Raw genomic sequence first — 27,865 nt, forward strand, 5'->3', positions numbered from 1 at the left:
AGCCACTGGGATTTGTACCCAGATTTCCCAGAGACTGAAGCTTCCGATTTAAGAGAGGTAGCTTCAAAGCCCAGAAATGTAGGGCAAGCCAAACCAATTCAATTGTTGCCACCTATCAAAAATTTCCAGTGTGGCCTACAAATCTTTAGATTTTTATCTTTAGGGTTTTTTTTCCCTCCAGATCATATTTTATTAATTTTAAAGGTTTTATTAAGTAATCTTTACACCCAATATGGGGCTCGAACTCACAACCCTGAGATCAAGAGTTGCACGTTCTACCCGCTGAGCCAACCAGGTGGCCCCCAGATCTTATTTTAAACGAAAGTGAGATCCTATTAACCAATATCCTAGGCAAATTTCTGAATAAATAGATAGGGACTTGGATATTCATTCAACAAACACTTATGGAGGGCGTACCCCATGCTAGGCACCATCCTAAAAGTGGGAAATACAGAGGTGAAACAGAATTAACGTCTCTGCTCATGGGATTCACATATATTCTGAAGGAGACAGACAGGAAGCGTGCAGACCAACAAATAAGATCATCTCAGGTAGTGCTCAGCTGTGTGGAAAACCATGGCAGCGGGAACAGTAAATGCAATGAGAAGACAGCAAAAGCTGAGACTATTCAAGGGACAGGAAAAAAAAAAATTTTAAGGGACAGAAAAATGGATGGGTCTGCACCTCCTGAGCCTAGGCAGTTGGAGGAGTCGATGCTGGAAGCAGGCAGGGGCCTTAATTGTGTCAGGACTTAATCACTGCAGAGGTGGGATTACAACCGCCCAAGAAAAAAGATAGTATACTAGGTATATTTGTAACATATATGTGGGGAAAACAATCAATACCCAGAATATATGTTGAATTCTTAACAAATCAATAAAATCAAATCTTCAAGAGAGAGAATGAACAAGGGTTGTGAACTGGAAATTCGCAGCAGAAAAGGCTGTGTGGCAATAGAAAAACACGGTCACTGTGCCGCCAATCAGGGAAATGCCAGTGAGGACAGAACAAAGGAGGTACCAGTTCACGGTCACCTTGATCGGCAAAAACGTACAAATACCTGATGGTGGATAACTCTGGAGAAGAAAAGGGGGGGATGGAGCCGGGGATAGTTGCCAAAGGATACTGTCGTATTTGTAAATGTGAGGAAGCTTAGTGGTCAACTCCGCCTACAAGGGTGTGTTATATTAAGCCCTTGGACCTTTCTCTACTTTCTTAAAGCCTTGAAAGAGCTAAGAAAGAAAAATACATTTTGTAGATATTGTTCTGTATCAGTGCACACGAGTCTGTCATGCATATATTAACAGTTGGATAGTGGTCTACCTTACAGATAACAGAAATTTCTGTTTGAATCCCTTCTGCATAAATATTTAAATTCCAATTTTGCTATCACAACCAGGATGGCAGATATGTTCATATGGCATCTTTCAGCTTTTGTGTAATTATTTCCATTGAACAAAATCCTGAATGTTGAATTATTCACCACCACCCCCAAAAAAGGTACATTTAGGGTCACCTGGGTGGCTCAGTCAGTTAAGCATTTGATGCTTGACTTTGGCTCAGGTCCTGATCTCAGGGTCCTGAGATTAAGCCACGTGTGGGGCTCTGCACTTCGCATAGAATCTGCTTGGGATTCTCTCTCCCTCTCCCTCTGCCCCTCCCACTCATGCTCTCTCTTACTCTCTAAAAGAAATAAATATTTTTTAAAAATGTACATTTAAAACTTTGATATAAAAAAAAAAAACTTTGATATATATATTGCCAAGTGGCCCTTCCAAAATCCTATGTTGATTTATTGTCTTGCAGAATGACCATTAATATTTTTTTGTCAAATTGGTAGGTGACAAAAGTGTTAAGCCATTATTATTTTAATTTGAGGCTCGGGACCTCTCCATGAATTTACAGGCTTTTTAATTTCTTCTTCACTCTGCTATGCCAAGTCCTTAGAGCTTTCTCCTGTACAATGCTAGTCTTTTATTGATATGGGAGCTTTTTTACATATACATTATATTGATCCTTCCCTTGACAAAAGTTTCAGCTGGATTTTCCTTTCTTTACTAATTTTGTTAGTAGTCTTTTGCTGCTTAGAGAGATTTAAATCACATGCCGTCACTATAAAACTTTAACCTAGCCTGTGGCTTTGTTTTCTCCATAGTTGGTGATGTGCCAAGGAGAGAATTGTTTAGGTGACTTTTGGTCTCCACTATCTCCCAGAACCACTGGCCCTTCCAAGAGTTTTCTGGGCTTGACAATGCACTTAGGGTAACCAGTGCCTTCCTTCTGCTATAGATACCCATGTGTCTATCCTAATTGTTTTGCCCCATGTCATCAGTGGGAGTTTGGTCAGGAGAACAGAGACCACTCCGAGTATTACAACTAGAAAATAATAGCATACAGAGACTGAGAGGCTGACCTTGAAAAGCCTGGGGGTATGAAGGTTGGGAAGGTCACTGCCTGCCAGTGAAGAAATATAGAAGTTCAGGAGTCGATCTCTGCTGTCTGATGCACCCTAAAGGGATGATTATCAAGGGATACTTGAGAGCTGCACAAAGAACATCACATCTGTCACTACTGCCGCCCATATGTGTGCCCGCAGATGCCACCAGAGCATAATAGCTTCTCCGTCTTCTCTTTCCAGACAGCTCATGAGCCTCTCATTCAACCAGAGTCTTACTCGTAAGGGGTGTCTAGGAAATGTACGTTCCAGGCTTTCAGCCCTCTGCCACACAGAGGAGGGCTCAGGAGGGCAGAAGCCTTGCTGAGTAATCCCCAGGGGTTATTTTCAGTAAAGAACAGATCAAATCAAATCAAGACATTGTCCATGCATGGGTTTCTTGAGCACTGGTGTGCAACAGACAGAACGGAGCCTTGTGTTGAGGTATTTGGCGTGAAAAAATCTTGTACAGAAAAGGAAGGTGGGACACTGGAAAGTTCACTTCCATAGTCAACCCCAAGTATATTTCACTCACTTGAAATTTTACAGAATTATGATATTAGATTTCAAGTCACAGGACATATCAAAATAATAAAGCAGAATTTTGAGAAGGTGGCTGGTCTACCTCAATGATCAAGGAATGGATGACCCATCTAGATTGAAGCTCATCTCAGTAAATGAAGATCAAGGACAGTGGAATCCTCTCCTGCAATCCTTGGATTGCCTGTGGAATTTGTGTAATAATGAAGCCCATTCATTTGTATTCTTGGTGCAGAAGAAATTTGTTGCTGGAAAATAACCCACAGTTGATGCTTTTAATCCAGTTACACAGTTCAGCCTCAGAACACCAGAGAAGGTGCCTCAGGAGTCCCAAAGGCAAAGTCACATCGTTTTTTCTAGCAAAACCAAGTCAATTTGAAACTGGCGTCTGATTTTTCCCAGAATCCATTTCCTTCCTCCCAGCAACCTGCTTTGAAGTCCTTTTAGGATCTCCTTTAAGGATGTTTGAAATTTTGGAGGTGCTGGTCTTTTCATGGCTTTTTAGCAGATTGGAGATTTAAAGCCACTGTGCTGTATTTTCTCTCTGTAATTAATCAACACCACATAGACAATCTTGAGAGGTGTTACTAATTTCACTGCTGAGTACCAAAAATCACTAATAATAACATATTCTATGCATGTGTGTGAGGTCCTTTCCAAGTCTTGGACTTAGGTTGAGTTTCCAGGTTTCTAAGTAAGGTATTTGTAAAGGGTTTGGACTTCAAGTTGTATGGCTACAGGATTTCTGTAGTATACAGCTTCTCAGCTTATAAAAAAAAAAGCATTTTCAATTTCATTTATCTCATGTGATCATTATGACTTTGATCACCGGTGAGAGAGGAAAGGGGGAAGGTATTCTCAGCCTCATTTTGCAGAAGAAATAAAAACTCTAAGGATTAAAAGAATTGTCCCTAATCACCCTATAAATAGTGACAAGATTCTTTGTGTCTGAGTTCTACAATCTTCCAAAGTGCCTACATATAAATAGGAATGTTTATATTTTCAAGTTTATGCTGTAATCTGTAAGATGCTCTAGTTCTCTGCTAGTTGTGTGCATTTCGAGTAAGGATTTACAGAACTTTTTTTTTTTTTTTAAAGCTCAGAAACAACAAAAGCATAAGGTTTTTAAGAAGGAAATTCATGATTTTCTACTAACATGTAAAATGTAAATTTCAGATTAAGATTAAGTATACATAATTTTTGAAAGTCTGTAATCATGTAAACTCAATTTAATGTTAATTATGTGTATATTTTGGCCTCACTTAATAGGAGTTAAAAGTTCATTTTGTAATGCATTTATTACAGAGTCAAGGAAGAAAAATGAAATGCATACCAAAGGAAACACATACAAATAAAATGTAAATAAAATGCCTCAGTACAAATGTCTTTTGAAATTCATTAACTAATACTGACGAAGCTCCAGTTAGAACCATGTGGTTAGAACCACGTGGGAAATACATTGACTGGAAATCAAGAGTGAAAGAAAAGATATCTGCTTTTTATTAAGACCTGAAGTGTGCTATAATTGGGTTGAGTTTCTACCCAAATGGCCCCCCTCATTCTGACATCTGCAAAGTCTATATAAAACTGCGTTGAGGTGTTATTTTCTGTGGCTGCATGGACACATGTTAAAAACCAAGACCTTGGGAGTCCTTCACAATCATTCCTAACTCAGCCAAGAAACTTGTGTTTCTCTGATTGGTGAGATTCCTATGTGCTTCCCATTGGGGAAGATTTGGGGGCACCTGAGTGGCTCAGTCGGTTAAGCATCTGCCTTCACTTCAGATCATGGTTCCAGGGTCCTGGAATCAAGCCCCCTGCCTCCCCTTTCCCTATCAGGCTCCCAGGTCAGCAGGGGGTCTGCTTCTCCCTCTACCTTTCCCCCTGCTCATGCTCAACTCTCTCTTCTCTTGAAATAAATAAATAAAATCTTTAAAAAAAGAAAACAAAATATTGGAATTCCTTAGGGCAGTTATAAATATTTGGTCTTCGATCTTTTATAAATCAATGACAAATGACAAACATGTAGATTCAAGACTAGCAGAGTCCACATCAAGTTTACAATACAATTATCTCTGAAAACATAAGTTGTAAAAAAAAAAATGCTTCTTGCAAGGTAAGTTGTGAAATATTATGTTCAAATACACAATTTCATTTGGTATTTTTCTAAATGAAAAGACTTGGCTGGAACCTCCCCCTCCATGTATGAAAATTGTTTTCCAAGTATTTTTAATGGACATGTTCATTTTTACATATTGTATCAGGCTGCCACATTTTACAAATTATTAACAATTCCATGTCCTTTTTCTCAGACAACAGAAAAATCAGAGTTAATGGAACCAAGGAACCTATAGAATTTAAATCAAATCAGTGGTTTGGAGCAACAGTGAAAGCTCACAAAGGAGAAGTTGTGGTAAGTATGAATCATGGGGATGCTTTGGAATAATCTGTACTCTGAAATGTTTTAAAGCTCATATTTATAAAAATACTTTCATGTAAGGACATGCCAGATTTTTAATGATAAATTTATCAGTGTTCTAAAAACAAACTTAGTGTTTCAAATTAAGGAATCTCTTCTAGTGTTTAAAGTTACAGGAGATAAACCTTGTTTTCCAGATCAGTTAGATATTTTTGAATATTTCAAAAACAACTAAGGAAGATAGAAAAATAAAAGCTAAATTTTGAGGAGGTAAATATTTTATTGCTTAAAATTGATTTAAAGGGTTGATTAAAAATTGATGAGAGAAATAGGACTGCAATTAGGATTCTTTAAAAGTGTATCTATTATGGCATCACTGATCATTTTTAAAACTAAAGGAAAATTTTCTTTAAAAATATAACTACTAACTACATGATTCTCTGAGTACATTAATACTTTTTCAAGTAAAAAAACTCACTCCCAGGTAGCTATCATTGAGCTTTAAAATTCCATGACTTTATAATTTTATTCTCTTATTATTTCAAGTAATGATACATGTCTAAGTTATTGAGAAATAAATGCCTGTATTAGGCTGACCTGGAAATTTTTTGTTGGGAGAATTTTTTAAGGCATTGGCTTTAATTTCCTTACAATCTTGGAGTAATGACTTTGCTTTTAGGATTTGTTTAACGATGCTTGAATTATGATTTAATAAGTATCTAAAGGAAATGCCTTGCTTTATTTGGTCTGTGGTTAACTCCCCAAAGAGATTTTGACATAAACAGGTGATATATAGAATACAGATAGCCCTCTTTGGTTACAAGTCCAGAATTTATAGTATGGTCTCTATAGGATTGTGCTTGCATTAATATGGTTTTCACATTCCAGAATTGGTATTAAAACAAAACAAAACAAAACTTCTTCATCCTTTAGTGGTGTATGACAGGTGAATGCTTCAGAAAGCTAATTCCATCTAATAACTATTTGGGGTTAAAAAATCTTTGGGGCACTGTATTCATATTTTTAAGTCTTGAAAATTTATCTGTCAACATGTGCATTTATTCAGTGCTGGTAGAAACCTTGAGCATCACTGAAAACAAAATCATATGTCATGTTCATAATCAAAACGGTTAATTTGGGGACATGCTGGCATTTCCAAAATTTTGTGAAAAGGAATAAGATAATATTAAGCATATTTCAAGTTAATGTTTTTCCTTTGAGCACTAAAACAGCAGGGTAAAGAAGTAAATGCTACCCTATGAGACAATTATTAGAACTTGAAAATGCTGAAGTATCCTTTTGAATATCCTGGTGTCATGTGTGTATGTTTTAAGTTTGGGTCATAATCCAAATTCATCTCATCAGTGAGTTTCACATCAGTGTGAAACTGAGCAGATATAAAAAGGAAAACTTTCTAGAGCTGACACCAGGCAAGTACTGGGAAGAATTTTCCTGATGTTTAGGTGTGCCTGAGGATCCTGCAGGTGAGGCCATTTGGCGGGATACGGGGCTGCGCTGGTGAATGCCTCTGCCCACACTCCTGCTTTTCCCCTTGGGATCTATATGGTAAACATATTCATCATATAATTTGTCAGTTTACCAAGAGGGCCCTAAGATAAGGGAACATGATGAGATTCACATTTTTTACGTATCTGCCAAGACCTCACAATACCAAAAAAACTCAGGAGTGGAAATATTCTTCTTACTTGATGCCATAAGTTATTTTTACTAAAAGTAGTTACGCATTGGACTGATTATCGAGGACACATTTGGAATCATGAAAGGACTTTAAAATCAGTGTCTGCCTTCATTTTTCTGACAGCGTTTCAAGAGTGGTACCATCAAATTAGGAGGTAGGCTAGTGGTTCCATATTCTTGGAATCTGCAATTCTGTGTCCTCAGAGATGAGAGCTTGAAGAATCAGGTAAAACACATTTATGGAGAATTCAAGCTAGCAAAACAAGAAAAAGATGCCTACGTTTTCTACATATTTATTTTCTTGCCTCTCTCCTTAGTAATGAAATTAATATTGTTTAATTTACTTAAATAGGCTTTCGTAAATTTTCTTTCATATTTGATATCTTTGCAAATATCATGCTTTTGTTAGAATCCAAGCTTCTGGAGAAGTGACCAGAATATTTCATGCAAGAATCATGTGTCCTTACTGTTGTTTAAATTAATTTTTGTTTTGTCATGAATAAAAACTAGTGAAAAAAAAGTGAAAAATAAAGTCAAGAACATTGTGGTAAGGGTGTCCGAATGAAAGTCATTGTTTAAGAAGTCATGAGATACGCTGTTAGTGATATACCAGGGAAATCTGCAAAACAGAGGTTTACAAATTTGTCTGCATCCTTTGATTTGAAAATAATTTCTTGAAGCAACAATTAGACAAAGAAAGTAACAGTTCTCATCACACTGCTTAAGTGATCATTTGATTGTAGATAGGTCCAATATTTTTTAAAAAAGAAAAGAAAACATGGGTTCTTTTGCTATTAGGAAATAATTATTTTTGCCAGGTGACACTTGTTTCACTTAAAATCTGGCAGGCAGGGGAGGAGGGATTGGGGAGACTCATTCCTTTCTATATGTTTAATTGGTTCTGATTCTATGGTGCATTAAATAATTGGCTTTGGAAGTTTCATGAACTCTGATGGCTGAGGTACTTACCATCATGCTGGCAGCCAGTTAATTCACCCCCTAATTTAACATAGTTTGTCACGAATCTAGGTACCTTAGTCAACAAGCTAAATCCTTTCATAGTATGAACTATATCAAGGAAATATTGCTTGTCTTTGATGTGTCACAGGCCTGTGCTCCTTTATATCACTGGAGGACTCTTAAACCAACACCAGAAAAGGACCCAGTTGGCACCTGCTATGTAGCGATCCAGAACTTCAGTGCATATGCAGAATATTCTCCTTGTCGGAACAGTAAGTGATTTTATTCCTTGAAACTGTAATTTAGCTCATGAGCCTTTCCATGGTAGACAGTACCCGTAATGTCAGAGGACCAATAATAAGGACAAAGAGATGGGGGTGAAGGTGATGGACAGCCTTTCAGGATGCCTGGCTGTGACACGGGAGCCAAGGCACAGAATTCTGATGATCCTCCTTCATGTTCTAGAACATTTCTTTTACATATTTTATAGTAGAATTGACCTATTCCCTATTTTTAGCCTTAAATTCTCAGTTGCTACTCAAAACTCACACTAGATCTAAAGAAGGTGCACCCCCTGCTTCACTTGTTAATGGCAGGATCCGTCTTAGCTAGCTAGTGTGCTTGGAACTAGGGACATTCTGACATCAGCTTTCTGTACACCCTGTTTTTTTTTTTTTTTTTTTTTTTTAAGAGAGAAAGAGCATGAGTGGGAGGGAAGGACATAGTGAGAGGGAGAGAGAGAATCTTAAGCAGTCTCCATATCCAGCACAAGAGCCCGAAAGGGGGCTCGATCACACAACCCTGACATCATGAACTGCTCACAAATCAAGAGTCCGATGCTTCACCAACTGAGCTACCTAGATGCTGCACAGCCTGTGCTCTTGACAGCTGTTGCTTTCTTTGGCAGCTGTGTGCTCCAGTTATCTGCATGGTACACTTCCCTCCTTAAGGTGTGTTATCCCCATTTTAAAAAATGACTCTGTACACTTAGAACATAAGACTCATCTGGCCATCCTAGGGGCCTTCCAGCAAGGTATCCCCAAAGGCAAGCCTGTGAGTGCCATCTTTGGGGCACTCCTGTTTAATCACTTCTTGGTGGAACACCCACAGACTTGGGACAGTATTTCCAACTGATTGATCAACTCAGTCCTTTTGTGAACTCTTCCAGCTTGCTATGTATCATGTTGGTCCCCCGGGATTTGTCAGAAAGCAACCAATGGATTTTCATTCATATTCTTGATAGTTTGCAAAACATTGAGGAAAGAAATGTCATTAGAAAGAATATTCTGGTAACTGATTTCAGGAAATTGATTTTTTAAAAACACAATCTCAGATTAGATTTCCAAAACTGTAAGTAAAATTTCATCATTTTGTGTGAATTTTTTTAAATTCAAGATTAATTTTGGCAAGGTAATAAAAAATATCAGAAATAAAGCAATGAAGATAAAGAATGGATCACTGCTATCAGAGGGTTAATAAGGAAGCCATGGAGATTGTATCCAAAGATCAAAGTGGAATAGCTAACTCAGATGGTTTTGGGGGAGGATTTTGGCAAACAGATTTTGACTTTTGTTTAAAATATTGAAATAAATTAGCCACTTCCTCACATCATGACAAATGTCAGCTGAATGAATAATCTGTTAAATTAAGACTTCATTTTAGATGGCTTTAAAACAGAGGCTTCTTGTTGATAATGAGACTCAATTATGTATCTGTTCAACACATTGAACACTAATTCTATGTTTAGAGAATAAACCATAGAACAAGAGAAAATAAAACTCAGTCTTTAATAAATTTACATTCTAGTGGGGGAGACAGACAACAAACATGTAAGTGTTCAGATCCAGCAATTCTACATGTGGGTATAGATCCAAAGGAAATGAAATCAGGATTTCAAAAAGATATCTGCACCCCCATCTGCATAGCAGCGTTACACACACTAGACAAGACCTGAAAACAGTCTAACTGTCCATTGAAGGATGAATGGATAATGAAGATGTTGTATGGATGTATAATGGAAGGTTATTTAACCATAAAAAGAAGGAAATCCTGACATTTGTGACAACATGGATAGACCCTGAAGACATTAAGCTAAGTGAAATGAGTCAGACAGAGAAAAACAAATACCAAACAAAAAGACCACTTATATGCAGAACCCAAGAAAATCAAAACCAAAAACCAAAAACCAAAAAACAAAAAATCCAAACTCATAGATACAGAGGTGGGAGGTGGGGAGATGGTGAAATTGGTGAAGGTGGTCAAAGGGTACAAACGTCCAGTTATAAGATAAATAAGTACAGGGGATGTAGCATCCAGCAGGGTGACTATAGTTAGGAATACTGTATTGTATATTTGAAAAGTGCTAAGAGAGTAGATCTTAAAAGTTCTCATCATAAGGAAAAAAACTGTAATTATATGTAGTGATAGGTGTTAACTGGACTTGCTGTAGTAATCATCTTGCAGTCAGTAACATAGAGCAAATTATGATGTTATATACCTTGGACTAATAATATGTTTGTCCCCTGTCAATTATGTATCAATGAAAAGAATTTTTTAAAAGAATAATTTCAAAATATAAAGTCAGAGAGCAAAAAGTGCTACGATGAAGAAATATAACAAGGCAAGTGAGTAGAGAGTGACATGCCTGCCTGGGTGGGGAGAGGAGCTTTGAGACAGGACCATGGGAAGGGCTCTTAGCAGATGGCTGTTAGAGGGCAGGGAGAGCTTCCCAGGCACAGGCAACAATCAACAGAGGCATATTTTGAGTCCTGTTCCACTCAGAGTGTTGTGTTCCATGATTCAGTGAGAGGCCGTTACTATTATGCTAAAGATAAAAGGCAGATAGAGAAATAAAATCCTGAATGTACTCAGAAAACTAATGATAGAGCTGACATTTAACACTGAACGTATTTCATCAATCCTGTTCGTATCATATTGCTCATGATTTGCTAAAGAGGCTTCTCCATCACAGTAAACTATTATAGCTGAACCGATGGGCCCATCCTTCACATTCTTGCCTTGGTCATTCATCATACTCTTCTAACTAACATGGAGGGTGTTCATTTATAAAACTTGTCACTGCCTCTGGTTCTGCCTTTTTGACTGAGTGCCTCTGTGATGAGAGAATTCAAGTTAAAATATAGCACATGGCACTTACATAGGAGTCTGAGCTTTTATTCTCCGATTGACTTACTTCACTCAGCATCATACCCTCCAGTTCCATCCACGTTGAAGCAAATGGTGGGTATTTGTCATTTCTAATGGCTGAGGAATATTCCATTGTATACATAAACCACATCCTCTTTATCCACTCATCTTTCGATGGACATCGAGGCTCCTTCCACAGTTTGGCTATTGTGGCCATTGCTGCTATAAACATCGGGGTGCAGGTGTCCCTGCGTTTCATTGCATCTGTATCTTTGGGGTAAGTCCCCAACAGTGCAATTGCTGGGTCGTAGGGCAGGTCTATTTTTAACTGTTTGAGGAACCTCCACACAGTTTTCCAGAGTGGCTGCACCAGTTCACATTCCCACCAACAGTGTAAGAGGGTTCCCTTTTCTCCGCATCCTCTCCAACATTTGTGGTTTCCTGCCTTGTCAATTTTCCCCATTCTCACTGGTGTGAGGTGGTATCTCATTGTGGTTTTGATTTGTATTTCCCTGTTGGCAAGTGATGCAGAGCATTTTCTCATGTGCATGTCTTGAGTGACACAAGCACATCACGGTGCCAATTTACTTACTTTTTTTTTTTTTCCTAAATCAAAGAATAGCTTGACAAAGGTAAAAATGGAGCTTACATCGAATTGCAGAATAGCTAAATAAATTGCCAAGGATTCTTTCAACTTTAGTGGACATCTACAGTTTTTGTATTTCTCGTGGTCAACCTCTTACTACAAATACTTCTTCCTCCTTAAATTCACCCAAGGAGCAGACTTCCTGTCCTTCCCTCAGGAATTTACAGTCCATTACCACAAAGCCACCTTGTTCAGGAGCATATGGTCAATATCACAGGAGGAAATTCAGCAATATTACTTTCAAAAGAGATTTTAAAGAACTCTCTCATGCTCATTCCATACCACAAACATATCCCACTGATACATTAAGCAATGTGTGAACTAATCTACTCATTCATATTCATGACATGCCTACAGCTCTTATGATCATTCATAATTCAGGTGAGGATTATTTACATACATCCTTCCATTCTACTTTGAAAGCCAACAAACAGTAGTGAGTGAGCAGCATGATTCTCTGGATTCCTGAGTTCATTATGGGACATAATTGTAAAGTTTACAGATGCTCTGAAGTTCCAGGAAGATAGATTCTTTTAGCTCTCATAAACTATAAATCTAAGACAAAAAATTACCTCACATTCCTCTATAATCACTGCTTCGAATAAACATTCAAAATTGGGTTTTTTCTGAATGAGGTTTGTAAAAAATTAGTAATTTCTCTTAATTTTTTCAGTTTCTTGTTTTGAAACAAAATAATTTCAAAGAGTGGTCATATTTCTTCCTTTTTGAATAATTTACAATATTAAAAATGAAAGAAAGAGTTGATTTTAAAAAGGATTTCTGAAAAAAAAGGATTTCTGAAGAGGTTGTACATTAGGAAAATACATTTCTGAATATATACATTACACATGTATGTTTACATAATCACACATCAGGTATTCATATATATTTCTGGATGCATATTTCTATTTCTATTTACATATGAACTTCCAGAAGACTTGTACCCAGACATTTGAGGTTATACAGATGAACCTTTAGGGAACTTTATAGCTTTTGGAACTACAAACCACAAAATATAGTTTCAAATAAGGAAGAAATTTCATAAAAATACAGTGTAAGATGTTGTGCACTTAAAAATTGCAGAGGGTAAATCTCATGTTAGATATTTTTACCACAAAAAAACGAACAAACAAGGGGACACAAGAATTTTTTTGTAGGTGATAGAAATCCGTATTTACTTTGTTTTTTGTGATGGTTTCATGAGTGTATGCATGTGTCCAAACTCATCAAAATGCATATATTAAAATATACAATATTTTTGTATATTAAGTATACCTGATTAAAGCTGAAAAAAACCCCTCAGCTTTAAAAATAACTCACTACGCATCAATGGACATTTGAATTAAAAACAGGTATTATCATAAAGAAAAAACAGTGTATGTGATAAAACACTGTATTAAAATATACAGGGAGCATCTGGAGAAGAACGGATGATAACAATGCTAAAATTAGTTATGTACTCACCAAAGGGAAGAAAAAACAGAAGACACTATAGAAAAAGCTAGAAGGGCTGGATCTATCAAAAAGCTTCTGGAACAGGCCCACCTAGTCTACAAATTTTTCCTATGATGATGTGCATTTCCTTTCTTGCTCTCTTATTTTAGTCTCCATTCAGGAATATCCTTGATAAAAAAGCAGTAATTATTTGCATGTTCATATCAAACTACATAATGATTGGGATTCCCCCTCCACTAAAGTACATTTTGATTTTGTATCAAGCACTTTAGAAGCTGTAGACGTACAAGTGGCAAGTATTAAATTCCTGATCCTAACGTCCTTATAACAATGCCCGGGGATCCACATGTTGACCTTCCCATAATTTTTTAAATGGTATGATAAGAACCTATTGGACATTCAGTTGGTGAATTACACTGGATAAAATACAAGATAAGCCATTACTGAGGGCTTTCTCTTTTGCAAACACTGATATTCCAATGTGCCCACGTGGTCCGTTGTGACCAGAAATGCAATTTCCAAACGTACCGAACTAATGATACTAGGATAATTTTAAATTAATTTCCTGTTGGAGACCATTAAAATCAGAATCTTTGCTGGTGCCCTCAGAAGAAAGCATCTACCCAGGTGATCATGTTTGCCTCTCTCTTTCTCAAGGGATTTCCTTAGGAATGACACGAATGGCTTTGCACAGAGCATGTGGGCCACTCAGAAACACATTAGCACCCCTTGGAGAATGCAGAACATAGCTGAGAGAAGGAGAGTTTATGTCTTCAAACAAACATGAGTTGTAAAACCCAATTTAATAGCTCCAAGGAACATTATTCCTGATGACCTGACTACAGAATCACAATGATATTTAGGATGAGAAAATAAATTGAAATATATCTCATAGGTTACTTGGAATGAATTTCTAAAAATATAAAACAGATTGATCATTTTAAATTTAGAAGTCTACAGAGAAAAAAACAACAGAATATCCTGAATTGGTTATTAAAATATATCTTGGGAATGATGATGTAATAACACTTCTATATTTTGGTCATTCTAGGTAATGCTGATCCAGAAGGCCAGGGTTACTGCCAAGCGGGATTTAGTCTGGATTTTTATAAGGTTAATTCCTTTGGTCTTATAGCTTCTAATATTTGTATTATCTGTTTGATTTTTTTTTCACCCTCACTCTCTCACTCCCATCCCTATGCCCCTGTCCCCAACCCCCCCCCCCAATATCCACTACCACCAAAAGAACTTTTAGGTGTGTATCTAGCCTGTTTTGGCAACTTCTTCAAATGTTTTTGTTTGCTCTTTATTTTTATTAATCTATTAAAATAGCACAGAAATACATAGGATAAAAAGCAACAGTCTTCTTCCCATCTCTTGTGATAGTCATTTTAGATGAAAAATCTCAAAAACTCAGTGAGAGAAATGTGCCTCAAAAAAAAAACAAATCACAAGAATCTGTAAATTGCTTTATCTCTGTAATTCACTGATGACGTTTAACATTAGTGTTTAAATTCACACATCCTTTCACAAAATTAAAAGCAGAGATGCCTAGTAAGCTAAGAGGGGACAAAGGTTTCATGGTTTTGAAAATAGTATAGAAAAAATTTTCAGCATACAAAATTCATTGCTTTTTTTATCATTTACCTTTTTTTTCCCATTGAAAGTTAAGGATGCAGAGGTTGGAAGGTGGGGTTTTAAGGAGAAGGAGAATTTTATATTTCCTAGTCTAGAGTTTTTGCTTTCTCTCCTGAGAAGGAGAAAGGAGGGTGGTTGCAGATGTATGGAAAAAATAGGCATTACTGTGGCCTTGAGATAAATAGAAACCGAATTTTCTTTTTGTTGCCAAGGCTCAAAAGACCATGTCTGCTAAATAACACAGCATTAAACTTGTACATATTTTGCTTACCTGAGGCAGTGCCAAAAAACTGAATTTATATATCCTCAAGGGAGAGAATTCAACTTAGCTAATTGAGTCAAATGAAAATTATTTAATATGCTAACACACCAAATAGTAGAAAGCAAGAAAAGGAAATAAAATAAGCTGCATGACTCCAATAGAAAGGCCTCATTTAAAAATTGCTTTTTATTGTATAACAAATTGTTAGAGCAGTGCCCATTAACATTGATTTATATCACCTTTAAAAAAAATCTGTTTTTTTTTTTTTTTTTTTTTCTAATTGTTGCTGTTTCTGTTTTGTAGAATGGAGACCTCATAGTAGGAGGACCGGGAAGTTTCTATTGGCAAGGTATGTTCCATCAGCAGAAAAGAAATGCCCCTTTGTTGTTACTAACAAGGAGATGAAGCACAAGTAACAATCAAATGTTGACCTTTTACTAATTTTATATCCAGATTCATAGTTTCTCAAATGAGGTATCATTTCCCATTGTACTTTGTTATATAAATGATATTTTAAAACACTGTTGCAACTTAATTCATTTATTCACCAAATATTTATTGAGGCTATGCCAGGCTTTATGTCAGATGCTGGGGATACAGTGATGAGTCTTAAGAGTACAGGAGGCTTCTCCAGGGTGGCTGCTTGCAGATACTTCATCCTCTGAACACTGGTGGACAGGGGACTGAAATACAGCCTGTGCTCTGCTTAAGGAGTCAGGTACAGGACAGCATCTGCCCAGATGGGATGATTCCTTCTAATTCTTATAAAGGTGTTACATAGGCCAGCAGCTGCCCTAAGGTCAACTAACTTGAAAATGAGCAACCCTGACCTGAGATCTGAACTTTGCTAGGAGGTAACTAGCAAAGAGAGAAGGGACCATATGGAAAGGTGCTATGACCCAAAGTTGAGCAGTCAGGTGAGAAGGAGGGAAGCCAGGGTGACCAGAGACAGAAGATCATGGAGGTATCGAGCAGCCCCCCAGTCATGAAGGGCTTGTAGGCCAACAAAGGCAGCTGTGTCTTTATTCTAAAAACAATAAGAAATTCCTGGTGGATTGCAAGAGTTTAAAATAGATGGCCTCAGCTACAGTATTTGTTGCTTGTCTTGAGAATAATGGGAAACCACTGGAGGGTGTTAATCATGGAATGCTATGATCAGATCTGTGTTTTGAAAAGATCACTCTGGCTGCTATATGGAAAATGGATTGGAGGTTGGCCAAAGTGAGCTTATCAGCAAACCAGTTATAAAGTGATAAGTTAGTTACAAGTTTATAAGGTAAACTAGTAATAAAGATCAGATGAAGATGCTTGCTTCTTCATCCTCCTATACTCTCAAGAGTGGTAATGGTACAGATTGAAGGCAGCCCAGCTGGCTCAGCAGTTTAGCGCTGCCTTCAGCCCAGGGCGTGATCCTGGAGACCTGGGATCAAGTCCCACGTCAGGCTCCCTGCACAGAGCCTGCTTCTCCCTCTGCCTGTGTCTCTGCCTCTCTGTGTGTGTGTGTCTCATGAATAAATAAATAAAATCTTCTAAAAAAAATAAAATAAATGGCATGTCCTTTAAAAAAAAAAGTACAGATTGAAAAGGAAGAGGAATTTGAGAGATGCTTTGGAAGGAAAATAAACAGCTTAGCTAATGGGTTGGATTGGATACGTGTGGGTAAGGGAAAGGAGGATGCCCAGCATATGTTTCTGACTTTTGCAACTGCATAATTGTAAGTGGGTCCCACTCACTGAGATGGGGAACCCTGGAAGAGAACACGTTTGGAGTCAGTTGGAAAGGGAAGATTATGAGTTTGCTTTTGGTTATGTTGAATAAGAAAATGTTTGAGATGCCAAGGTTTTACTTAAGTGTTCAGATGTATGAGCTTTAGCTCAGAGAAGATATCTAGGCTAAAATACAAACTTCCATCACTCGCATATTGGTGACCATTATGCGATGGATGTGGATGGGATGCTTACATAGAGATGACAAAGAATATTCACTGAATTTTGGCTGTAAAGTTTAGGATATAGATAGAGTAGACTATGAGAGAAATGAATAGTTGAGTGAAGTTTTTCTTTTAAAATGGAAGACACTTGGTCATATTTAAAGGCCAGTGGAAGTGTACAGATACTGGGAGTCTGCAAGAGATGGTGGAATAGGATGACCCTAAGGTCACCTTATCCCACAGATAAGTTATCTAGTTGTCTAGATAACACTCAGATCAGTGTAAATAGCCCCGGAAACAACCCCAAGACTGGTAGAAAAAAATCCATAACTAAATGTAGATAAGAGGCCATACTGAAGAGGGTAGCAAGGGTGAAGATGTGGTAGGGAGCTAACCAGACCCACGGGGCTGTCCTTGGGAGGAGGGATGCTGTACACATGGAGCAGGGAGAGAAACAGACTATCATGTCAGGGATCTGTCTGGGGCATGATAAATCCCTGTTATATTGGCTTTGAAAATCAGAGGGGCTGACTTCCATGAGTTCTTATAACTAGTGGGACTTAAGACCTGGAACTTTAAAAATCAGTGAGCTCAGCTCTGAGAAAGCCAAAAAGACAAGAGGAAACTGAGAGACAGCACAATAAACAGCCCTGTGGAGATAACAGCATAGAAGCAGCAGCTTATAAAGGCTTGAGTTGAGTCAGACCAGCCATTTGTCAGAGGTGCAATAGCCCTGAACTGAAGGGTATTTTCCCCATGTCGTTCCCTGAGAAACTTCCATTGGTGGGCAGATCCTGCAGTCAGACCAGCTGTCTGGCCCCCGCCCAGTGCTGCGGCCACAGTCTGACTGGTGTGTGTAGTTATCTTTCCCTCTCCCCAGACCAGGAGCCACTGTGGGTGGATGGATCTAGAGGATATATTACTAGTGAAATAAGTCAGTCAGAGAAAAATAAATGCTGTATGATTTCACTCAGATCTGGAATTTAAGAAACCAAACAAATGAACAAATTCTAAAAAGATACAAACCCAAACACAGACTCTTAAGTATAAAGAATAAACTAATGGTTACCAGAGGGAAGATGTGTGTGTCGGTGGGGGGGGGGGGGGAGAGTTAGTGAAACATGTGAAGGGGACTAAGAGTACACTTATTTTGACAAGCACTGAGTAATGTATAGAATTGTTGAATCCCTATATGGTACACCTGAAACTAATAGAACACTGTATGTCCACTATACTGGAAATAAAATAATACAAAACTACAAATATTTTTTAAAAGCCAATGGAAGAGACCCCAGAGATGAGTTTATGATAAAATTGTATGTGAAATTACTGTTAAGCTTAATTCATACATGTACACCTATGAACATCAAATAATTAACATTTTTAAATTATTTTGCAAATTGAAAAACTATATTTTATGCCACAGATAGTTATAAAAATCCTATGTGTTTAAAATTTTTTTCTTCTAATACACTTGATTACATAGTGTTTTCCTTTCCTTAACTTAAAAAAAAATGTCTGATACTGATGATTTGCTTAAAAGTAGCCATACCAAAAAAAAAAAAAAAAAAAAAAGTAGCCATACCAAGGAGATTTAGAAGCATTGTCTGTGATAGGTAATGTAGTTTTATTGAGGCTTAAGATTATAATGTTTATAGAAGCAGCTAAAGGAAACAAACAAAGGCAGTGTGTATGTAGGAGATGGGAAAGGGGTATTTAGCTTTAAACCAGAGAAAATTGGCAAATTCTGTAGACATTGTTCAGAAATTCATGTGTAAATATCATTGTCTTAATATTAGAACAATCATTTCAGACATAGTCATTGGGAACTATTTATGGCTGAATCTGATCGTTTTATTCCATTTGGACTTCAAACAGGCTGAATTATCAGTAAATCCCCAAAGAATAATTTGGCTTTAAAATTAATATTATTAAATGTTAGTTTCTTGAAATCCTTTCTCCAGTTTTCTCCCAAAAACCATGAGATCACACTTGTCCCATCATAAATATGGGAATGCATGGAAATCGTCGTGGGAAATTACTGGCCATCTTTTGGATGTTTGACCCCTGCCTCCAGTGTGATCATGTTTCAAGACTTTTAATAATTACTTGTTTTGAGAGATATTAGTCAAATTTCTTACCATATCGTTGTTGGCAGCCATGGATTCCTTTTTCTTGCTCAAATTGTGGATCTCACTGGACCTCACTGCCTCCCATTGTCATAATTTTGTGCTCTGTGCATATATTTTACCATAAAAAATAGAGGCCTCATAGGTTATGTAATCCCTTCTTTTAACATAACTGATGGATTTCACAATCTATTAATTAAGTGATTTAGATTTAATCTGTATTTTGTGAGAACACAAATAGCCTTACTAGAATGCCAAAGGAGACCTTGGTTGTAATGCCAAATATCCTAATAGCAAAACTACATGACCTGAGAGAAAGCACTCATGCTCTCTGGGCTTCAGTTTCCTTACATATAAGAAGTTATATTTTGGCTAGATGATCTCAAAGTTAGATGATGTTTCTTCTAGCCATGATGGTCCAGTTTAAAAATTTAATCCATAAATTGTGACAACAGGTGTCTTTACTCAGATATTTTTCTCGCTTGGAGGTAGAGGGAGTATGTATTGTGAAGGCATCGAGAAGACAGATAAAATTATGTAGTTCATCTTTGGTTCTTCTGTCAGAATGGAAAGCTCTCCCCAGCTGTAACCAGCCTCACCTTGCAGTTTGGCAGCTGGGAAAATTCATCATCAAAAATTCAAGCAATTCCATGATTATTTTCAAGGAAGTATATGTCATTCAGATGTTCTGTGTCTGCCCAGGGAGGGCCTGCCTCTTGCATTTATTCCACTAATGTATTAATTTGTTTGAACACAGGTCAGGTGATCACTGCCAGTATTGCCGATATCATTGCAAATTACTCATTCAAGGATATTCTAAGGAAATTGGCTCGAGAAAAGCAGACAGACGTGGCTCCAGCTTCCTATGATGACAGTTACCTTGGTGAGAATTGTTGCTCAACACATATGTGTTCCTCCAAAGGCAAACATTAAATGTAGATGCAAATTGTACTCCTCACTTATCTGATATTATACTGCAATTTATGCAAAATTGCTTTCCTTACTAGCTTAGAATGGACTTTCTGTTTGTTGAGCCATATTATAAGTCTTTTCTTTAGGTTCAGTCTATTTTATAGGCTTCCTAATAGAATCTTTCTTCAAACCCAACAACCATTTTTTTATTTTAAAAATTTCAATAAATTAGATGGATACTTTTTGCATAGAATAAAACATTGGCCTCAGTCCCAAAGTCAATAGCTTATTTATTGGAGGATTTTGATGGTTAATTTTATGTTTCAGTTTAGACTATAGTATGCAGTATGCAAACACTAACCATCACAGTGTCTTGCACATAAAATATTTTGCCAAGTGTAGATAGTATGAATTAGTAGGGCTGCCCAATGCTATAGGAGCAACATGCTGGCAGCTCTTTCCAGTTTTTAGAGCAATGGTAAAAGACCTTCCAGTTCCTAGAATGTTGTCAAAATGCAACTTATACCAACCATACATACAATGTTGCTGCACCACTGTTGTTTCCCGCTTTTGGAATAATATTGGCATTTTGATTGCTTGGTTAAATTAAGCAAACTGTGGGGCGCCTGGGTGGCTCAGTCGGTTAAGCATCTGACTCTTGATCCCGGCTCAGGTCATAATCTCAGAGTCTGGAGATGGAGTCCTGTGTCAGGCTCAGTATCAGTATGCTGAGAGTGGAATTTGCTTAAGATTCTCTCTCTCCTTCTTTCTCTCCCCCTCTCCACCCTTCCCCTCCCCCTGCTCTCTCTGTCTCTCTCTAAAAAAGAAAAAATTAAGCAAACTGTGGTTATGTTTTCACCTTACCTCACTTTAGAGCTAAGTGAAATTTGTGGGAAACCATCCTTAAAGAAATTAGGAATTAGACCTTCTTGATGATCAGAAATAGCAAAAGCTGAGCACAAAATATACCTTTCAGAGTATCATGTCTGATCCTGATGAATCAGTGACCTTAAAATGCAGTGGCCACCATTTACACTTGAAGGTGGATTATGAAGCATCCGTCAGAATCTGATTGTGTTGCCATGCCCAGAAGCAGGAGATCTATTATGCTTCCAGGATTTAGTACAGAACTGTTCATATTGGCCCCACTAATTTTTTCCCTTTGCAGAGTCCTCAAATTTTATGTTACAGTATTTGTTGATATTTCTGAGCAAAGTGGTAGTATGGTAATTCTTTCATGTTTCTAGACTTAGCTCATTTGTAAAGCCTTCAAACACGTGATTGGTTTTTCTTTTTTTTAACACAGGATATTCAGTTGCTGCTGGGGAATTTACTGGAGACTCTGAGCAAGGTGAGAGACATTATTGATTGTAAGTCATTTATAAAGTATGGGGAAAGGTAAGGTGACCTAAAAAGCCCTTTCATAAATGTAATTTTCTTCACTACACAAAATGTACAAATATGGGACCCCAGAATGTATATGATAATACATTATAGAAAAAACAACAAAATACACTTCAGCCCAGCTTTTTAAGTCTCAAAAAATTCCGTTAAGACTGAATATCACTCTTTATTAAATCTAGTTAAGCAATAAAAACAATTCCAGTAATCCCATGTTATGCTATGCATGAAAAAAAATTCAGGTGATTAAATGGCCTACACAAAAGACATGCTGTTAGTGATAGCTCAAATTTGAAAAATCAACATCTTCCGTCTTTATTTTAATATCTGGGATCTTATATTGGATATATCCATACCAAACTCCCCGCCAGACTCCAACCCAACATCTCCACATTATTTCCTTTTCCCCTTTGGACATGCTCAAGTCCAAAATATTGGAATGAATTAACCTACAAAGCAGAAATTCACAGAGAATAAATATTCTTTATGCTGTGAGGTAGAGTTTGAAAGCAAGGGGTTTTTTTTTTCTTTAAAAGAACAGTTTTATTTAAAATATAACCTAATTCTTAAAGGCCCTATCTTTCCATTTTTATTTTTTTCATCAAGATAACAAAAGACCATCTATCGTGGTAGTTAAAAGCATGGACTTTGTAGTTACACCACTTGAGTTTCAACCCTGAATTTGCCACTTGCCAGCTCTGTGACCTAGTTACGTGACATCTCAGCATCTCCTTTTCTTAATTTCTAAAAGAGGGATGGTGTGATGATGGTGGTGGTGATGACGATGATGGTGATGGTGGTGGTAATGATGATGATGATGATGATAACGATGATGATGAGGAGGAGGATAGTAATGTGACGATAAGGATGGTAATGGTGATGATGATGATGGTGCTGCTGCTGACGATAATGATGATAATTATAATAATGATGATGACAACAATGAAAACAATACGGTACCTAGATCACAAGATTCTTATGAGGATCAAATGAGCTAATCCTGTATGTTCATGAAACAGTAGAATTAGCTATAATAATAAATAACCCTTGGGTTAGTAACCATCAGAGACAAAATTGAAAAGTAATATCTTATAATCACTCAGTGATTTAGCAAAGACCACTATAAAATATGCCAAATTATTTTAAACATGGCATTAAACTCTTAGAAAGTTCCTTAGTAGAGCCTTTAGTCTTGACTCATGGAAATTAACAGGGATACATGACAGCACATTACAGGGAAAAATGGTAGGAGATCATAGTGATTTTCCATCAGATCACAGAAATATCTAGATGGATCCAAGTTTTATTTTTTTATTTTTTATTTTTTATTTTTTATTTTTTAGGTTTTATTTTTTTAATTTTTTATAATAAATTTATTTTTTATTGGTGTTCAATTTACCAACATACAGAATAACACCCAGTGCTCATCCCTTGACAAGTGCCCCCCTCAGTGCCCGTCACCCATTCACCCCCCACCCCCGCCCTCCTCCCCTTCAACCACCCCTAGTTCGTTTCCCAGAGTTAGGAGTCTTTATGTTCTGTCTCCCTTTCTGATATTTCCCACACATTTCTTCTCCATTCCCTTATATTCCCTTTCACTATTATTTATATTCCCCCAAATGAATGAGAACATATAATGTTTGTCCTTCTCCGATTGACTTATTAGATGGATCCAAGTTTTAAATGATTTGTGAATATGTAAAGGCATTATCAGAGATTATGATCCATTTATCAGACCACACTGAGTCTCAAACTAACCGTGTTCACTACTTACTTAAGTGGACTGGAAGGAGTTGGAATTCTACGTAAAACAGCAAGTGACTTGATGTTCTCTAGGTGAGAGACCCTTAATATGGGATCCTTGGACTCTGGGTGATACATGGATGGACTTCATGGGATTTGAACTCCTAGAAATTATATGCAAGGTTTTGCTGTATGTGAACTTTTCCAGTGAGAGGATCCATAACTTCCATCTACTTCCCAAGTGTGTTTATGACTCAAAAAGGTTGAGATCTTTTGTTCTTGTTTTAGAGCCTGATGTAGCGAGCTAAAACCAAGAAAGTGATCTGGCCAATCCTAGGAGATATGAATGCTTACTTTTTAGAGGTTAAACAGTATAATATTATAGAGCATGTGGCTCCCTGTCTAGTGGGTAGAAGACATTTGATAGACACTGGCTTCCCTTCTGCTTCTTGATGAGGTTGACGCCCGGGTCATGTATTTCGAGGCCAGGTATCTAACTTTTACCTCCATGTGTTATTGATATTAAGAGAAAGTTTACCATGAGTTAGTGGAATGGATCTAAGAAAAGTCACTTATTTTCCTTCCTAATTGAATACTTTTGTAGTTGAGTGATAGTTCTAATTTGCCTTACACTCTAAACAATTTCATTATCTTGATGATTTTTAAATAATTGTGAACATTCTTAATCAATATTTACTTGTAATAACTCCTAGCATTGTGGCCATGTGAAGTTGCAGACTCCAGTGTTACTGAGTGTAATAGTTGTTTTCTTTTAAACGAAATTCTGTGTTTGTAGGATGCTTAGTAGTGGCTGTCATCTATCTCAAATGGGAGAGGCAGTCTTTTCTGGTTGATAGGTGTGATCCTGGAATCAGTCAACTTCATTATATCTGATGGCGATTTGCTGCTAGATGCCAATTTAATTCATACCAAATAAACATTATTGAAAATCGAGGAATCTGCTTCCAGTTCTGACACCTTTCCTGGGAACCTGTCCAAATAGCTTAGTTCTTCTGAGCCTAATTGTATTCTTCAAGGACATGTTTCACCCTCCCTCCTGTTGCTATACTTGAGCAGTCCATGCTCCTGTATGAAGTCAACCTCTCCACTTTGCACTAGGCTTCATTCCCTCTCAAAGAAGGAACTCCAGCCATTCCTTATTCTTTATCTGCATCATCAATTTTTGGGGAAAAATTTACAGACAAGCACACTGTTATTTCCCATATGTTGAAGAGAAAATTTCTTATTCCACTTCCCCCTCCAGCAAGCATCTGTCTTCTCTGCTTCAAAAGAGCTGTCACTCTTCTCTGCCTGCATCTCTGCCAGTTCCACTGTACCCCTCCTCTTAAACTCACTGCTCAGCTGAAACAGCTTTTGTCAAGCAAACCAGAGGCTTCATGAAGCTCATCTTCCTTGACTATCAGGAGCATTTGACAGAGTTCATCATTCCCTCCTCATTTCTTCACTCAATTACCCAGACACTGGAAGCTCCTTCTCCACCTCTTTTAATGTTTCCCCTTTAATTTCTCACATCTTGTAGAAGCATCCCAGGATTAAATATTTGGACTGTTTCCTTTCTCTTTGAGTTTTGGTAATTTCAACCAGTCTCCCGTATTTTCCCAGCTTCTACTGAATTCAGGTTCATGGTACTTCTCCAGATTACACTGAATTCTAGGTTCAGGGATACATGTTCTAAGATCTAGCACCTCAAGCTCCATACTCAGCATCTCTATTTGAATGGCTCTCTGAAACGTAATGTGCTTGTGAGCAAATTCATGACCTTCCCCCTGAAACATGGTCTACCCTCCAACAGCTTCATCCCAGTAAGTGACAATGCCATCCTCCCAGTTGCTCAAGCCAAATTTGTTGGAAGTCAGCCTTGGATTGTGCTCTTTATCTCACATCCCATCTATATCCAATTCATGAGTAAATCCTATTAACCAAACTCTCAAATATGACCAGAATCTGACCACTTCTCACCTCCTGCACAGCTTCTACTCTGATCCAAGTTCCCCAACTTTATTGCAGTAGCCTTCTACCCGGTCTCTCTGCTTTTTCCCTTGGCCTCCTGTAGTCTGCTCTAAATCCAGTAGCCAAAATGGTCTCTTAGAAACAAAAGTCAGATTGCGTAACTTTTTTGATCCTGTGATTTTTCAATTTATTCAGCATGAAATCCAAGTCTTGACAATGACCTGAGAGACTCCATTCATGAGGCTGTTAGTTACTTTGATCTCATCCTCTACCCTTTTACTTCTCACTCCCTCTCCCCCAGCCTCTGTGATCTCTTTACTAGTCTTTGAATGCTCCAGAAACACTTCTACCTCAGGACCTTTGAACTTGCCATTCTTTCTGACTAGAACATACTTTTCCCACTTCTCCATAATATTTACAGCCTCACTTTCTTCAGTCTTTGCTCCAGTGTCACTTTCTTGCCACATCCTTTCCTGATAATTGTGCCCTAATAAGCCATAAATCCTTCTCCATCCTGCCTCTAGCACTCCCTGTACCATTTTGCTACTTGTTTTTTCTTACTATATTTTCCCTTTAGATACACTATTTCATTGACTCTGCTTTTTAAATTGACTGTTTCTTCCAACCAGAGTATAAGCTCTGTGAAAGTAGGGAATTTTGTCCATCTTGCTCACTACTGTATACTCCATTTACCTATAAATATTTGTTAATTGAATGAATGGATTTACTACTGAAAAGTCCAACATCTAACCCCAAATGAATCTTCACTGATTATTAAAGCTAGTAGCATGAGCACCTAACTCTGCTAGGACACCGCACACCAGATATAATTGATGCTAGAACTTGTGCTGTACCTTTCAGGGCAGGATGAGGAAATTTAAATGGAAGGGATTCTCTTCTAGGCCCTTCCTGTTTAAATTAAACTAGATTTTTAACCTCAGTGAATCAAAGGATAGTTTAGAATTATAAAAACAAGAGCTGAAAGATCTTTGATAATTAGTGATTCCAATATCCCAGGTATACAGCAGGCCCAAGAAAAAAATCAGTAGCTTCTGAATCTAGAGCCAGATCATAGTGCAATGAGTTATACGGACCTTTTCCCTCAGGTGTGCCTCTTCTGTTTCTATTAGTGAAGCTCTCTTTCTGGGGGACCCTTAGCTGCCAGGTCACCTGCTAATTCTGCTACCAGCAAACAGTTCCAAGGGGCCCAGACTCATGTCATTTCTGATGGATTTTCTTTAGGTAACATGAATTGTTTTAACATGTTTAACATGACAGAAGCTGTACTTTTTACCCTAATACAAAAGATGTCACCACAGTGAAAGCTGGTAAAAGCAGAATAAGAGGTTTAACTTACAAGTCACACGCAGAGCTGAGAGGCCAGGCTTATGCTATGCAGGCAAAAACACGTGGAGGCTGGTGATGAAGACGGGTAAATCTCACAGTATGACTTTTGTTCTGTTTTCCATGGTCTGTAACAGAAGCAAAAGCAAACGCAAAACCATGACTTCACACTTCCAGCTCCCCACATGACAGTTACTCACCTAAAAAGCACTATTTTTAACTGATTTGTTGGATAGCTTTAAAATATATGTAATCCCCCTTCTACATGACTATATTTATCCCCAGAACTGGTTGCTGGCGTTCCAAGAGGAGCACAGAATTTTGGATATGTGAGTACAAAGGATGCATTGTTGGAATATTTTCTTAAATATGTAAAGAAATGTTTCATTTCATTCAACTTTTATATGATTTAAAATGCCTTTTAATAGTGAGCCCCTACAGATCTGTGCATGTTTGCTTACTAAAAAGGAAGGAGAACAAGTGAAGCTAGATTTTTTTTCTCATCTTTGTACAGGATCAGCTACAGAGTTTGTGGGACCCAGTGCAAAATGAAGATAAAGGGCTTTTTGTTCAAAATTATTAAGAATTTCAGGATAGCAGCAGCTGGACATTAAACCAAGGGTGGGGCCCAGTTGAACATAGGGACCTGTGTGGCTCTGCAGGTCACACCCATGAAGCCAGCATGACCCTTATGCATAATCTAGGAATAATTGTAGAGGATACTGTTGCCGATGCACTCAGCATTTTAATATGCCTCATATGGTAGAAATGAGAAAATCAATTGTTATTGCACTAGTGTATCAATTTCCTGAGACTGCCACAACAAACTACTACAAAGTGGGTGGCTTAAAACAATATAAAATTATTTTCTCACAGTTCAAGAGACCAGAGTCTGAAATCCAAGTGTCAGGCAGGTCACACCTCCTGCAGTGCATCTAGCAGGGGATCCTTCTTATCTATTCTGGCTTCAGGTGACCACGGCCTTTTTTTGGTGTGTGTCAGCATGACTCCACTCTCTGCCTCTGTCCTCAGATGGCCTTCACCCATCTGCGTCTGTGTGTGTCCTCTCCTTTCTTATGAGGACATCAGTCATTGGATATAAGGTGCACCCTAAATCCAGGATGATTTCATTTCAAGTTCCTTAATGTATTTCATCTACAGAGACCCTATTTCCAAATAAGGTCACCTTCTGACATTCTGGGTGACATGAATTTTGGAGGGAAACTATTCAGACCC

General features: G+C 37.6%; 1 protein-coding gene across 1 annotated transcript in view; it reads left to right on the forward strand.

Moving 5' to 3' along the window:
* The window catches only part of ITGA8 (integrin subunit alpha 8), a 169,267-nt gene that overhangs the window by 17,860 nt on the left and 123,542 nt on the right, over nucleotides 1–27,865 (forward strand). The window contains exons 3-9 of the mRNA XM_038530016.1: nucleotides 5,287–5,387; nucleotides 8,200–8,323; nucleotides 14,351–14,412; nucleotides 15,503–15,548; nucleotides 20,016–20,141; nucleotides 21,477–21,521; nucleotides 26,915–26,958. Coding sequence (XP_038385944.1) covers nucleotides 5,287–5,387; nucleotides 8,200–8,323; nucleotides 14,351–14,412; nucleotides 15,503–15,548; nucleotides 20,016–20,141; nucleotides 21,477–21,521; nucleotides 26,915–26,958 — 548 coding nt within the window. The remainder of the gene's footprint in view (nucleotides 1–5,286; nucleotides 5,388–8,199; nucleotides 8,324–14,350; nucleotides 14,413–15,502; nucleotides 15,549–20,015; nucleotides 20,142–21,476; nucleotides 21,522–26,914; nucleotides 26,959–27,865) is intronic.

Source organism: Canis lupus, chromosome 2 (assembly GCF_011100685.1).
Source record: "Canis lupus familiaris isolate Mischka breed German Shepherd chromosome 2, alternate assembly UU_Cfam_GSD_1.0, whole genome shotgun sequence".
NCBI classification, from domain to species: domain Eukaryota; kingdom Metazoa; phylum Chordata; class Mammalia; order Carnivora; family Canidae; genus Canis; species Canis lupus.